Source organism: Antechinus flavipes, chromosome 2 (genome assembly GCF_016432865.1).
Source record: "Antechinus flavipes isolate AdamAnt ecotype Samford, QLD, Australia chromosome 2, AdamAnt_v2, whole genome shotgun sequence".
Taxonomy (NCBI): Eukaryota; Metazoa; Chordata; class Mammalia; order Dasyuromorphia; family Dasyuridae; genus Antechinus; species Antechinus flavipes.
The window spans coordinates 139,241,599-139,257,346 of record NC_067399.1 but is presented as its reverse complement, the minus strand read 5'-3'; the positions used below and the strand labels follow the sequence as shown (position 1 = coordinate 139,257,346).

At 43.5% G+C, this 15,748-nt stretch overlaps 1 protein-coding gene across 2 annotated transcripts in view; it reads left to right on the top strand.

Annotated features, from left to right (window-relative positions):
- Positions 1-13,197, top strand: part of LZTS1 (leucine zipper tumor suppressor 1) — a 75,544-nt gene extending 62,347 nt beyond the window's left edge. For both annotated transcript variants that reach the window (XM_051975657.1, XM_051975658.1), the window contains exons 2-4: positions 732-1,183; positions 3,043-3,846; positions 8,598-13,197. In XM_051975657.1, coding sequence (XP_051831617.1) covers positions 845-1,183; positions 3,043-3,846; positions 8,598-9,278 — 1,824 coding nt within the window. In that variant the 5' untranslated portion in view covers positions 732-844 and the 3' untranslated portion in view covers positions 9,279-13,197. The remainder of the gene's footprint in view (positions 1-731; positions 1,184-3,042; positions 3,847-8,597) is intronic.
- The last annotated feature ends 2,551 nt before the right edge of the window (positions 13,198-15,748 follow it).

The window sequence follows — 15,748 nt, the reverse complement described above, 5'->3', positions numbered from 1 at the left end:
CAGCATGGCATTAAAAGGCTGTGCAGGGTAATGAAAAGAGACCGGGTCTCAGAGCCAGAAAGACTTTGATTCAAGTCTTGAAACAAATGGACTGTGTGAACTTAGAATTCAGATCTCAAGATCATTTTAAGGATATTTTTTTTCTTTTCAATGGAAATGGGGTTTCCCACATTTCTAAATGGGATATGCCTCTGAGCATATATGGGGTATAACCTCTGAGGATTTTAGATAACTCTAATCTTGTTATGTTGTGGGGAAGGTGTTAAAACCTGCATTGGTAAAGGAAATAATCTCATCCAGGAGTTCCCTATACTAATAACAATTAGTTGAAAGCCAAAGTTTACAAAATTATTTTCGCACATTATCTCAGTTTGTTCTTATAACTACCCTATGTTATTATTTTCCCATTTTATGGAGGGGTAACTGAAGCTGGGGGGAGCCTAAATAACTTGTTCAGGCTTACAACTAGTAAGGGATGAGGGAAAAATTAAAGCTCAGATCTTCTTGATTCCATGTCGAGCTCATGATATCAGTGCATAGGTTCGGCACTAATCTCAATCTCTATTCCATTGCTACTAATCAAGTACTACCCTTGCAATAGATCTATGAGATGGGCAGTGCAAACAAAGTTACACCCATTTTATAGATGAAAAAACTCATTTAAAGAAGATAAAACATCACCTACAACTGCACCAATTCAAATCCTTGTCTCTCCCTATGTTCCCCTGCAGGCCTGAGGCTTTTGCTATGACCGAGGCCTTCCCACAAAGCCAGGACGTGCCCCTGCTGCCAAATCAACATCAGGCTCCCTTCCTGCCCTCTCGGCCTTTGGCCTCAAGCGACCATGGGCAGCGTCAGCAGCCTCATCTCGGGCCACAGCTTCCAGGGCAAACACTGCCGGGCCTCTCAGTACAAGCTTCGTAAGTCCTCCCATCTGAAGAAACTCAACAGGTATTCAGATGGACTGCTGAGATTTGGCTTCTCCCAGGACTCCGGGCATGGCAAATCAAGTTCTAAGTTAGGCAAGAGTGAGGATTTCTTCTACATCAAGGTCAGTCAGAAGGCCCGGGGCTCCCACCGAACAGACTACACTTCGTTGAACAGCGGGGAGATGGGAGGCCAAGCTGGGATGGACTTTGGCACGCCCCCGAAGCTTATGCCTTTCTCCAATCAGCTGGAACTGGTGAGTAGGGGTCTGCAGGGGTGAGAGGGTGAGGATGAGTGATTGGGAGGACTTGCTTCTAGGGCACTGAGGAAGGTATTTAGTGGTGGTATCATGTCACACTCCACAAATCACAATCTGATCAAATTTTCACTTGAATAAACTAAAATCTTGATCATCTATCACAAGCATGAACAATTGTGTTACCTATGACTGTTCTAGATCTCCAGCATCCCAAAATGGTATGGTTTTCTCCAGATCCATAATTCTTGGTAGATAGAACCACAAACGTCATTACCTCCAGCCCATATAGAGCGTCTGTTTCTTGGAATATCAGAAATGCCCCATGAATAAGATTCATAGTCTACCCAACCCAAGACTTTTCTGTCTCTGATAGGCTATAGAAGGGCAAGTTAGAGGCATATCCCATCTAGAAATGTAGGAAACTCCATTTCCATTGGAAAGAAAAATAATATTCTTAAAATGATCTTGAGATCTGAATCTGGATTTCCTGGGTAATAAGTGGGAATGTTCACCTTCTAGCTACTAAGGAATAAGTGTTGAGAAAACTGGTCTCCATCCTACCAATAAGAGAATACCTCCTGAAAATTTCTTATGTGATCCTCAGTGAGAGATGGAGAAGACATTTTAGAGAAAAAAATTAACCACAATATGGTAGCCTTAAAAGATTTTTAAGGAAAAGGAAAGGAACATCTTTCATTTCAAGATTTTAATGATAGAGTCTGTGGGACTATAAGATTTAGAACTGGAAAGGATACTAATGAGTTACACCTACCCACACACTTTACAGATGAGGAAATTGAAGTGCAAAAAGATGAAGTTGCCTAAGGTCACAGAAGAAGACAAGGTCAGGGTTTTAGATGTTCTAATCCTTTGACTCCCCATCTGGAAGGCAAATGATAGGTGGACATCTCACAGGATGGATGTCATCAAATCATTCTGTTCACAAGGCATTTTCCCTCTTGAGATAGTATTAGAACATAGTTCATCTACAAAATTATCTGTAGAGAAATAATCTTAATATAGAAAGGGACGGCGCTTGCTGTAAAACCTTCACCTAAGAGTTATTATGGAACCAAAGAAAGAACTTGCCCTGGAGTTGAAAGACCTGGCTTTAACTGCCATCAGCGACACTCAGTGCCCTCATAATCTTGGTCCCTTAACTCCATGAGCCTCAGTTTCCCCATCTATAAAATGAGAGTTAGACTAAATGGTCTCTGAGGTCCGTTCTAGCTCTCGTCTATGGCCCCATTATCCTTCTAGCTCCGGGATCACCCTTTTTCTCCAAGAAGCCAACCCAGAAAGTTTGAGGCTCTTCCCATCCCAGACTGATATTTGGGTGACGGTAAGCCAGGCAGATTTCTCTGAGCAGTCCTTCCTCGCTTAAATCCATGTCACATACTAGTCAGCGTCGCCCTTGCGATGTCATTAATGCTCTCTGAGAAAGAAGGAGGAGCAGCAACGGGTGAGGTAATGGGAAAAACGTCTGACCTAGAGTCGGAAGGATCTGAGATCGGCTTTTACCTCAGATACTTATTAGCTGCGTGGGCAAGTCACTTAAGGTTTATTTGCCTTAGGGCCTCATCCGTAAGACGGGGACACATTGGAGAAGGAAATGGCAAACCACTCCGGTGCCTTTGTCAAGAAAACCCATGGACGATGTCCGTGGGATCTCGTAGGGTCGGACAGGATGACTTTCATCCTCCAAGGACAACCCTCTACCCCCGTGCCATGATGTTTCTCATTGTCATCACAAACTCCTCGATTCCATCATCCTTATTATTTCTAGCCAGAGGGGGAGGAAAGAAATAAATACTGAGGTGGGATACTTAAGGAATCTGGTCCTTTCTCTTCCCTAGGGCTCGGAAAAGAACATTGCAAGACCAACAGCGTTCAAGCCCGTGTTGCCCCGGTCAGGGGCCATTCTCCACTCCTCTCCCCCAGAAAACGCCAGCCGCCAACTTCACCCGACTCCTGTGGACAAAGGCAAGGAGCAGGAGCTGAAACCGGCCCTGTGCTCAGGGGCTCTGTCCGACTCGGGCAGGAACTCTATGTCCAGCCTCCCCACTCACAGCACCAGCAGCAGCTACCAGCTGGATCCCTTGGTGACCCCCGTGGGGCCCATCAATCGCTTCGGGGGCTCCGCCCACAACATCACCCAGGGGGCCACGCTTCAGGACAGCAACATGATGAGCCTGAAAGCTCTGTCCTTTTCTGATGGGGGCAACAAGATTGGCAACCCGAGCAAGGCGGACAAGGCGGCCTGCATCCGCTCGCCCCTCTCCACGGATGAGTGTACCATCCAGGAGCTGGAGCAGAAGCTGCTGGAGAGAGAGGGGGAGCTGCAGAAGCTGCAGTGCAGCTTGGAGGAGAAGGAGCTGGCCTCCAGCCAGGCCTACGAGGAGAAGCAGCGGCGCTGCCAGGAGGAGCTGGACGGACTGAAGCAGAAGTGCAGCAGCAAGCTGAGGCAGGCCTCCCAGAAGAGCCAGCGCACGCAGCAGGCTCTGCAGCTCCAAGTGCTCCAGCTGCAGCAGGAGAAGAAGCAGCTGCGCGGAGAGCTGGAAAATCTCATGAAGGAGCAAGACTTGCTGGAGACCAAGCTGAGGTCCTATGAGAAGGAGAAGACCAACTTCGCGCCTGCCCTGGAGGAGACCCAGTGGGAGGTGAGCCGGCTCCCCGCGCCAGCTTGAGCTGAGTGGGAGGGGGGAGGGGAGAGGAGAGGAAGGGGACGCCTGTCCGGAAATTAGAGGATGCTATGTTTAGAGCCAGAAGGACACGGAGGGCCCATGCAACCCAGCTCAGGTCCCCCTGCCTCCAGGAGGCCTTCCGCGAAGATCCTTGGAGATTCATCACAACAGTAACTAGTCATAATAATATTAGCACTTTCTTTGTGCCAGGGCTTTACAATTATCTTATTTGACCTTCCCCTGGGAGACTCACTTCTTTATTTTTATGTCCATTTTAGTAATAATAATTGTGCCAGATATGATGCTTTATAATTCTCATTTGGTCCCCACAACAGTCCTGAGAGTTAAGTTCTATTACTGCCCCCATTTTAATAATAGCTAATATTTATATAACATTTACTATGACACGATGCTAAGTGCTTTATAACTCTCGTTTGGTCCACACAACAGTCCTGGGAGGCAAGTTCTATTGCTGTCCCATTTTACTACTACTACTAATAACTAATATTTACATAGCACTTACTATATATTAGATATGATGCTAAGTGCTTAAGTATGAACTCATTTGGTCCTCACAAAACCCCTGAAATGTATGTGTTTTTATATATAATATGTTACATTAAAGCTTATATTACAGCTGAGGGGGCAAGCAGAAATTAAGTTAATTACCTAGGGTCACACAGTGAGTAAGTTTCTGAGCCAGATTTGAATTCAGTCTTCCTTGATTCTAGCACTCTATTCATTGTACCATCTAGATGCCCCAAGATACATTTTTCTCTATTAAATTAATTTATTTTTAAAACACATTACTTTATAAATCATGTTGGGAGAGAGAAATCAGAGCAAAGGGAAAAGAGATTTAAAAAAAAAACAGAAAAGAAAATGAACATGGCATGTGTTGATTTACATTCAGTCTCCTTAGTTTTTTTTTTTTTGTTTTTTGTTTTTTGTTTTCTGGATGCCAATGGCATTTTCTGTCCAAAGTCTATTGGAATTGCTTTGGATCACTGAACCATTGAGAAGAACCAAGTCTTTCATAGGTGATCACACATTCTTGCTGTAATTGTATACAATATATTCCTGTTTCTGCTTGTTTCACTCATCATCAGTTCTGTAAATCTTTCCAGGCTTTTCTAAAAGCAGCTTGTTTATCATTTTTATAGAACAATAATATTCCATTACCTTCATATACAACTTATTCAGCCATTTTCCAATTGACAGGCATCTACTCCTTTTCCGATTCTTTGCTACCACTAAAAGAGCTGCTACAAACATTTTTACACATTGATGCCCCGTGATATTTGAAAAGCCCTTATTGTAATGCCAGACATAAAATAAACATTTGAAAAGTGCTGGTTCCCTTCCCCCACTATTGTTAGTGCTCACTTGTTTTTCAGTTTTATCTCATTCTTCATGGCTCAATTTGGAGTTTTCTTAGCAAAGATACTGGAATTGTTTGCCATTTTCTTCTCCAGTTCAATTTACAGACTAAGGAATTGAGGCAAATAGGGTCACACAGCTAGTAAGTATCTGAGGACAGATCTTCCTGACTGCAGGCCTAGCACTCTCTATACTTTACCAAGCCCTACTAGAAATTATCCAATCATAGTGTCATACATCATAAACTTAGAACTCCAAGGGATCCTTGAAAACATCAAGTCCAACCCCTTCAATGAGGAAACTGAATCAGGGTCACATACGTAGCACACACACACATATGAGGAAGAGAGAGACAAAAGAAGAGATGAAGAAAATGATTGTATGTGCAGTTTCAACTGCAGGTCTGTAGTATGTACAGTTTTCTTTTCTTTTGAAGTATAAAATAAGTTGAACTTGTAGCTTTTAAAGTTAAAGGTTTTCTTTCTCCCCTTTCTTCTTATGTCTCTATTTTAAAGAAAGATGCCTGAATGACCCTTTTATTTTGTTTTTCTTTTGTTTTTGTTTTTCACTCTACCCTATCTTTCTCTTCCATTGCCTTCTCATTCCTCACTTCTTTGGGTAAAATGGAAAAAAAATATAGTTAAATTCCCACATTAGCTATGTCCATTCTTCATCTTAGGTCCACTATCTCTCTGTCAAGAGATAAATAGAAACCCTATGCCAATTTTAGAACAGGGCATGATAGGATCAAGAGAGAGAGTTTAATGATAGGAGAGAAGATGGCCAATAGGTGTGGGTATGTGAATAAGGTATAGGTGATATTGTAGTAAAAAATATAGATAAGCATCCACAAAATTTTACCCAGCTGCTTCATTATAGAGTAAGTAGGAAGAACTCTGGTAAGTGGCATCTTAAAGACTCATTGGACTTGACTGTGGCAGTCCTTATTGGGTTGAAAAGCATTTTGAGTATTTTGGTATTTAGAAGGCTTCTGCACTTGTGACCTGAAGACCAGACTAGCTAAATTTTGAGAGGCTCATCACCAGGTTAGCTGCAGAATGATGGGGAAAGAGAAGCGAGAGAGGGGGGGGGCAGTAATAGCAGCAACCACAGCTGCAATAGTAACAAAAATTAGAGATCCTTAAAGTGAAATGAAATAATAATATTATCTCCTACTTTGGCCTCAATTTTCTTATTTTACAAATGACGTTGGAATAAGTCAGGGGTTCTTACACTCATTCTTGTGTGTCATAAACCTATTTGGCAGACTCTGACTGCCAAAATCTGATTAATTAAGCCTCCTTTTCAGAGTAATGTAATTGCTTAAAATAAGTAGGAATTCAGAGTAGCTATGTGGTGCAGTGGATAGAGCACCAGCCCTGAAGTCAGGAGGACCTGAGTTCAAATGTGCCCTCAGACACTTAATATCTCCTAGCTGTGTGACCCTGGGCAAGTCACTTAACCCCAATTGCCCCAGGGAAAAAATAAATAAATAAAAATAACATAAAAAAAATAAGTAGGATTTCAAAGGAAAAATTATATTGAAATAAACTTCCATCTAAGTAAATGGACTTCTTAAAAATCTGCTAACAGTTTGTGGACTCTTTTGTCCAGATATTCTCAAAGCTCCCTTTTACCTCTAAATCCTATGACCTTAAATGATATCTTTAACATATAATAAATAAGTAATGATAGATAATAGATAATACATGGACATAGAACTGCATTTAGATACTGGCATAATTCTACAGATCTGGGTATAGATGATAAACATTTAAGCATATCTAAAGACACATAGGAGACAAGTAAGACCATGGCTAGAACAATGAAATTCTCATAAAGAAAACTGTTATTCATACTTGCCCAAGATACTTGCTAGCTACATGTAACCCTGAGTAAATCACTTCATCTCTCAGCCTCAGTTTCTTTATCTCTAAAATGGGGATGATAATAGCATGCACTCACATGATTGATGTGATTCAATAACATACATATAGAAGTTAGTAAATCTTAAAGCTGGGGTATTGCTAGTCGATGTTTAAGAAACAGCTGCATGACACTCTTCTAAGTTGAATCTTAATTATTAGCACTTTCCCCCATGACTTTTGTAATTCTAGACAATCAACAAAACAATAAATCAAGTCTTAATTTGCAGAGTATGCCAATTTTCAAGGTATAAAACACTCACACTGAAAATTTAACAACTGGATCTGGCTACATCACCATCCTTACCTTAAAGCACTATATGAGCTATTATTATTAGATTATGAAATATAGAAATATGTCAGAGCTGCAAGGAAACTTCAAGACTAGCAAGTTCAACCTTCGAAGTATAGCTCAATAGCTAGTAAGTGTTAGTACAGAGATTTAAACCAAGTTAACTAGTCCCAAATCCTCATATTTTTCCTAGCTATACATATAGATAGAAGTGATGATCTTAACGAAGATAACTGAAATTGCACAGAAGGCACTTTATATGCTTTTTTAAAATCTTATTTGATCCTCACAATGACCCTACAAGGTAGACACTATAGTTAGTATGACCTCCATTTTACAGATGACGAAACTAATAATACATGACAAGAGATTACTTGACTTGCCACTGAGCACACTTAATTTTTAAGTAACAAATTGGATTTGTTCTCTGGTCTTTCTGATTCTAATTTCTAATCTCTCTATTATGCCACACAAATATCCTTAGAAACCATTTAGGACAGCTAGATGATAGAGTGGATAGAGCCCAGGCCCTGGAGTCAATAAGAACTGAATTTAAAACCATCCTCAGACACTTAGAATCTTCTTGATCATAAGCAAGAAACTTAACATTAATTGCCTCAAAAGAACAAGAAATCTTTCACTTTTAGAAATACACTTGGTTATTAGGGATGAAATAGGCATCTGGATACACTAGTGCCTGAGTCTGAGAGCTGGGGAACTACCCAGTTTGTCTCACAGACTGCAAAAAAGCTAGGAAATATCAACCCAATCCCCTGAAATTACCTAGTTAGCTGTCATACTAGAGTCCTGAGCCAGAAGGCAGGATAGACCCAAGTTCAAATCCAGCCTCAGGTACTTACTAGCGTGATCTTGGGCAAGTCACTTGACCTCGACTCAGTTTCCCTAATTGTAAAAAGGGGAATAATAGTTGCACTTACCTCCCAGAATTTCTGTGAGAGAATATTGAACAGTGTCTGGTACATAATAGGTCCTTTATTGTTTATCTGTTTCCTTTTGGATAAGGGTGCTACTTTTCAGAAATCGGGAACTTTGCCGACTCAAGGCTCTTCCTTTTCTCCCCTGGTGAAGTTCCTCTCATGAGATTCCCTGGTCTTCCTCTCTCTTGGCAGGTGTGCCAGAAGTCGGGTGAGATCTCCCTCCTGAAGCAGCAGCTGAAGGAGTCCCAGACAGAGGTCAATGCCAAGGCCAGTGAGATCCTCAGCCTTAAGGCTCAACTGAAGGACACTCGGGGAAAGCTTGAAGGGATGGAGCTGAAGACCCAAGACCTGGAAAGCGCCTTACGGACCAAGAGCCTGGAGCTGGAGGTGTGTGAGAATGAACTGCAGCGCAAAAAGAACGAGGCGGAACTGCTGCGGGAGAAGGTTAACCTGCTGGAGCAGGAGCTCCTGGAGCTGCGGACAGAGGCCGGTCTCCTCCGCCAGGAGCGCGGCCGCAGGGCAGACGCGGAGTGGGACGGCGCCTCGCCGGGGGTCCCTGGTTCCGAGGACATCCCTGCCTTGCAGAGGGAGCTGGAGAGGCTTCGGGCTGAACTGAAGGAGCAACGACAGGGCCACGACCAGATGTCCTCCGGCTTCCAGCACGAGCGGCTGGTGTGGCGGGAAGAGAAAGAGAAGGTGATCCATTATCAGAAGCAGCTGCAGCAGAGCTACCTGGCCATGTACCAACGCAACCAGAGGCTGGAGAAGGCCCTGCAGCAGTTGTCCAGGGGGGAGGGAGGTGCCGAGCCCTTGGAGATTGATATCCAGGGGGCTGATGTCCCTTATGAGGATATCATTGCCACTGAGATCTGAGGGCCCTGGGAGAGGCAGAAGAGCTGGACCCATAACACATCCCTTGCCATTGCTCAACTGTGCTATACTTGGGAGAAGCCCTCTCTTCTTCACTGTTGGCCAAGTAACTGCCATCTCCCCATCCCTCTCCCCCAGTCATCAGAGGCAAATGTAATTTGCCCACTCCTCCAAAAGGGAAGAGACATGTGACTTGATGCTGCAGCCAACCCTCACTCAGGTGTCTGCATCAAGGGAGTAGCCTTTCAGCCGGCCATCTTACCCTCGAATGCCCTCCCCAGGGTATTACAGTCATCTCAACCTCTCAACTCTATCTTTTCTGATACCCAGGATTCTCCTCTTGCCCTGAGAAGATTTTTTTCCTTTCTCATGAAGACACTGATTTGCCTTGGGATGGAGAAAAGCCATTACTGACCAAGAGCTTTGGAACCAGACCCTTGCTAGGGAGAAGTTCTTGAGGATATCCTAAATTATTTCTCATGTATCAAGAATAAGAAGTTTCCTCGGTAGTTCCAGAAGTCATCAAAGTCCAGCAGACACTCCTTTGCCCTTTCCTCCCACTCCCCCCCAAAAGAAGACTCAATAGAAAGAATGGCTCCAAGGAAACCAGAGATAAAGTTAGGAAAGAAGTCTGAGAGTTTAGGGAAACCTAAGATGAAATAAAAGAGGAAGGTGAATCAAGCATTGATTGCAGTGATAGGAATGACCAATAAATGTCAACACTAAAGCTAGGGGCTCACTTATGCCAACTCTAGCTCAAATTCCCAGGATGCTACCTGGCCAGAGATGGTTGGTCTCTCTCCTAAGATGGCTGCTAAATTTTGACTTTAGTGACCAGTCTCCCCAAAGCTATGAAAATCAAGGACTGAACTTCAGAGAGAAAAAACAAATTCCAGGTTTTAGCGATTCCCAGGTATTCTGAAGCAGCAATTTATACTTCTTTTCTACCATCCCAAGGAGAGCTGTCAATTTTTATTTTTTCCAGGTAGACCAGGGGAGTGGATTCCCCTGCTGGTTCCAAGCTGAAAATCTGCTGCCTTTGACTAATCTTCTAGCCTAAATTGGAGGTATTCCCTTAGTGTCCAGAATCATCAATGGACACAACGTAATTGCTAGGGTTCTCTCCTTGGCTCCTTGTCCCCTGGCCTTATTCATTTTCCCACACCCAATCGGGGCTAATTGTTGGGTAGTATATCATCAGTGCCAATTCCTTAACAAGTTTCAGTACTATGCCCAAAGTGCCATTGGGCCAGTGATGCTGGAGCTGAAGGCAGAAGACAAGCTCACACCCACCATCCCCGAATCCATCAGATAATCTCACCAACATTCCCTTCCTTCTCCATCCACCTCACAGAAACATGAAGACCAAAAAGCCAGGCCAGCAGCCAGAATCCAAGAGACCTAGAAATCAGAAGTAGGCTCTGGTCCCAGCACCACAAACTAACAAAGTGACTGGAGAAATTATTCCCCTTCTCAAAATGAACTTCAATTTCCTCTTCCATAAAATGAAAGGAGTGGAATAGGTGATTGTGAAGTTCCTTTCCAGCTTTAAAAATCTGTGAGCTGGTTCTCCCCCATTGCCACCCCTTCAGTTTCTAGGACATTGAATTGCTTGGTTTGGAAGTTGTTAAAGGATATTTTCCCCCTCTCAGAAGCAAACAGCAGACCTAGCAGGCAGCCGGCTGTTCCCCAGTCTATTTTTGCCTCTAGCTGCAGATGCTGTACTTGTAACAGTCTTCTTTCTCCAAATCTCAGAACTATCTACCCAGCACTTCCCAGGGAGCGGTTTCCTAGGGAAGCAGTAGGGAGGTAGCAATTGAGGTTCTGGGAATGTTGAGGTGAGGCAGCCCTCCCCTCGTCTCTTCAGCATTGACCCATTTCTTTCATAGAAATGCCACTTCCCTTTTCCTTAGTGATATTTAAATTTTCTCCTTGCTTTTAGGGACTCCCTCAGTCCAAGATTCAGGATGAAAGATTAGAATCCTACTCCATGGGGACATGGTCTGTCCATGGAGTCCCCAACATTCCTTTGAGTCCCTATTGTAGGATATCATAAAGTAGGGCTATGAATGAGTAATCTGTTAGGAGAGGAAAGAATCACTTCCCCAAGCCCATACATAATATGGTCCCTTGATATAGAAGAATTTGCTCAGGAGCTCAGTTCTTGCTGAGCTTTTACAGTCATGGCTGGTTTGAAACTCAATTTGTACCTGAAATTCCTAGACCAAATGTCCTTCCTTTGCCATGAGGGCAGCACCCTGAGGGGTAGCCAAGTCCTAACCAGCAAGTAAAAGACCTCACCTTCCCAACCCCAAACCCTTTCAAGCCAGACTGTGCCTTGTATGATTCCAAATCTTCCCCCTTCAATCGTATAGCAAAAACAAACAAAAAATTGGGTAAAGAGAGCCAATTATTTCCTTCTCAGATCGAGGCCTACCCAAAAATAGCCCCCCAAAACAAGGGTTCTTTGCGCAAGACCGCATCCAATCAGTGAGTATTTATTAGCAACTACTGTGTACCAGGCACTATCCCAGGTCCTGAGGGTACAAATACTAAGAAGAGAGGGATGCTCCAGCTTTGGGAAATGTTTCTCTAACCCAAAGACCAAGATGTTAACAAACCCTCAACAAATAAGGGAGTTCTCCCAATCTCCCAACAGCCATATTCCAGGCCATATCAGGGATTTGGGCCTTTGATTGGAAGGAGTCCCTAACTGGAGGGCCTTTGAAGCCTTTAGCTGTAACATTTCTAGGTACAAAGATGCCTTTCCCTGAGGGCACAGCCCAGTGCTTAGGTCTGGACCTTTTGTCATGACATGGGTGCTGCTGCTTTCTATAACATAGCTAGGTCAGATGGACTTGTTTCCCTTTTCTTGACACTGGATGGGAAGTCCTTGTAGTCCTTAAACTGTGTCAACCTGGACACCTCTAAAATAGGGAGAACAGATAAAGGTAGGCAAGCGTCCTGTCCTTTGGGAAGTTGAGAATAGGTGGGTTCTGGTTCTGGTTCTGTTCTGGTTCCTTTTACAGTGTGAAATGTCCACCCCATGGTCCTTCCCTTTGGCAACATTAAATACTCCCCCACTGCTTGCTTGTTTTTGCCAAAATTTTCTCTATGTACCCGAAGGAATGAGGATGGGTGGTCAGAGAGTAAATGCTTATCTGCAGAACCATAGCCCAGAAAGCCATCCTCTCACCAAGAAGGGTATCCTGCCTGTATGCTTTGGAAGCTGACCTCTGTCTTCACTGCAATGACTGGATGTCTTTCCTGAATGTCTTGCCCTCTCCCTTGTGACCTGCAGCGATGGGCACTTGGCTCCAATAGGCCTCAATCATATAGCTTAAACTGGAAATGTGCTATTTCAGGAGGCTGCCTCTGCTCTGAGATTGAGGGGTTTAGGGACTAGAAGGCCCCAGCTGCAGAGGGGGAAGTATCTAAGTGAATGTCTAAGATAAATGCCCAGTAAGCCAGGATCATTCCCTCCTTAAAGTTCTCTCCAGGAGCCTGGTGAGACAAGAAGGAAGAATTGGAACTGTCCCTAGAAGAGGCACCTGGGTGCAAAATCTCCTGCCTGCCCAACAGCTGTAATCTGAGCCAATGCCCCAGAGCTGTATGGGCAGTGGCTGTGGGGTACCCTGAAGCCTTTGCGTCTGTCCTGGCAGTACTGGCTCATGCCTGCTGCTGTCACTGCAGACTGTGCAGGGAACTGCCTCAGGAGGACATTCCCTCTCCCCACATCCCCACCTCCAGCTTTTGGAGGCCCGTGTTTTGTTGGACGTGTAAATAGACTTTGTTCCCTTTGTCATTTTTGATTTTTGGCAACTCTTTTATTCAATTTTTCATGTTGTTTTCCAGTCATGTAAATGGTTCCTTGTAATTTTATGTTTTAATTTATAAATAAAGAATGCCATTTCTCCCTCAAGGATGTTTCTTTTTCTCACCCTTCCTAGTTCCATCCCTGATGTGCCTTAGTGAAGTTGTTCCTGAGTTGCCTGTCCTGGAGAAGTAAGGAAAGTTCTGGTATATATGAAGAAAGACCCTGTTCTCCACCCCATCCCCCTTCAGTTAGGGCATGGCTACCCTAAGTGCCTTGCTGTGATAACTGGGGCATAAAAATTCTCCCTTTCCTTTTTCTCTGGGGAAACCTGTTTTTAGAATCTACATCTTATGAAAATAATATGATATTTTCAATCTTTGAGTGAGGGAAATAAAAATAGGTTGTGGAAGAGAGACATTCTTTCCTAGTGGTTTGGAAAGAGCTTGGGATAACTCCTTTGATATTAGCACTCAAAGGGTTAACCTTTTTTGTTTTGTGTTGTTTTAAACAGAAGCTAAGAGGAAATAAAACAAGGGGTGTGCAAAGTGATTTTAGAAGATCCCATCCTCCTTCCTCTCTAAACCCAACCCAACACTCCAAACAAACTGATTTGTCACCTTCTTGGCCAATTTGTTAGGCTATTTGCATGAGAAAACACACACACTCTCCTTTGGCCAGAGGCTTTGTTGGGGGCTTCTGGTCCCCTCTTGGCCAAAACCCCTTTGTCCTAGAAGGGAATGGAGGTGTCTGGGGGAGGGAGAGAAGGAGGTAACTGCAGCAGCCATCTGTCCTGCCTGCCTAACTGAGCTGCCTGGCCGACTCTTCAGCATCTCCTGGGCACCTGCTTCTGCACCAGGACCCAGGCTCAGCTGTGTGGGGTACAGAGGGATCCAGGATATAAGCCCCGACTTTAAGGAGCTCAGAATCTAGTGGAAAAAAGAGCATAGGCATAAAAAGTGAACTAAGTGACAAGGTGGCAGGTGCCATAAACAAGTCATAGGCTGAGAGTATATTAGAGAAAGGATTGTCCCATTCTCTAGCAAGAGGCAATTTGACCTTGCAGATAGAGCACAGGCCTAATAAGCAAGAAGTCCTGATTTAATGCTGACTCTGTTTCTTCACCTGTAAGATGGCAATGGTAATAAACATACTACATAGAGTAGTAGTGAGGATCAAATGAAATCACTGATTTAGATCTAGAAGGCATCTTAGTCCAGTCTCCTTATTTAACAGATGAGGAATCGAAGCCCAGGATAGCCCTGAAGTCAGAAATATCTTAGTTCAAATCCAGCTTCAGACACTGGGCAAGTAACCTTGTTTGCCTTAATTCACTCATCTGTAAAATTGAGCTGGAGAAGAAAAATGGCAAACCACTCTAGTGTCTTTGCCAAGAAAACCCCCAAAAGGGGTCCTGGCGATCCAGACATGACTAAAACAACTCAGCAACAACAAAATAAAGCTTATGACTTAGACGTGGTCCCAGAAATGTTAATTGGCAAAGCCAGCATTCAACCCCAAATTCTTCCCACTGTCCCACTCTGATTGCAACACTTGAATTGTTGGATAAATACCAATTTTTATTATTTCTATATAAAAAGTGGTACTTGACCTAGGCCTGAGAAAATAAAGATTTCCATAGGCAAAGGGAAATTAGAAGCTTTGAGAACAACTCATGGCAAGAATTATATATTGCCAGTGCTGGATAGAACCTGAAAGATACAATTCCAACTTCTTTGTGGTATACTTCCACAAGTGAGCTTCCAAGATGGAGGCAGACAGTTCAATATCATGCATTGAGTTAAGTGGGAGTGTGAGCAGTTGAACCCAGAACTCCTGGACCAAGTCCTGCTCTCTTTCTGTTTTATCATGCTGTCCTTGATGATTTTAAGGGTAGTGAAAAGACTAGTTTACCTGGATGCAGGCTGCTAGATGGAGCAATGAATAGAGCAATGGAATGGGAGTTAAGAAGACCTGAGTTCAAAGTCAGCTTTAGACATTTACTAGCTGTACTCTGGGTAAGTAACAACCCCATTGCCTCCAAAAAATAATACTAATAGTACCTACTTTTGGGGTTGTTGTGAGGATCCAATGAGATACCATTATAAAGCCCTTAGCATAATTCTTGGGATTCAGTACATATTGAATAAATGCTTATTTTCTTTCATCTTTGTAGAGAAAAGTTCTGTACTTGGGTTCACAACACATTTCACAAATACAGCAAAGGGAAGACATGGCTAGACCCCAGACTATCATAGTCCTGTTATTTCTGCCCAGGGTTGACTAGGTCTGGAGAACTATATTTCCTTCTTGGCACCTTGTTTAGAAAGGGCATTGGTGGGCTGGAGCATGTTTAGAGAAGAGAATGATCAAGATATTGAGGGGATTGAAAACCATGCTATAAAAACATCATTTCAAGGATCTGGCAATGGTTTAGTCTGCAGGAGGATCATAAAATTAGATCCAACCCCTTTGCTTTACAGTTGAGTACATGATAGATGTGTTCAAGAATTAAAGGAGTTCTCTTGTGTGAGAGAAGGATTAGATTTATTCCCTTTGGCCCCAGAAGGCAGAACCTAGGAGTAATGGGGCGAGTCTGCCCAGAGACAGATTTCAGCTCCATATAAGGAAAAACTGCCTCACGTGGATTAGGGAGGGT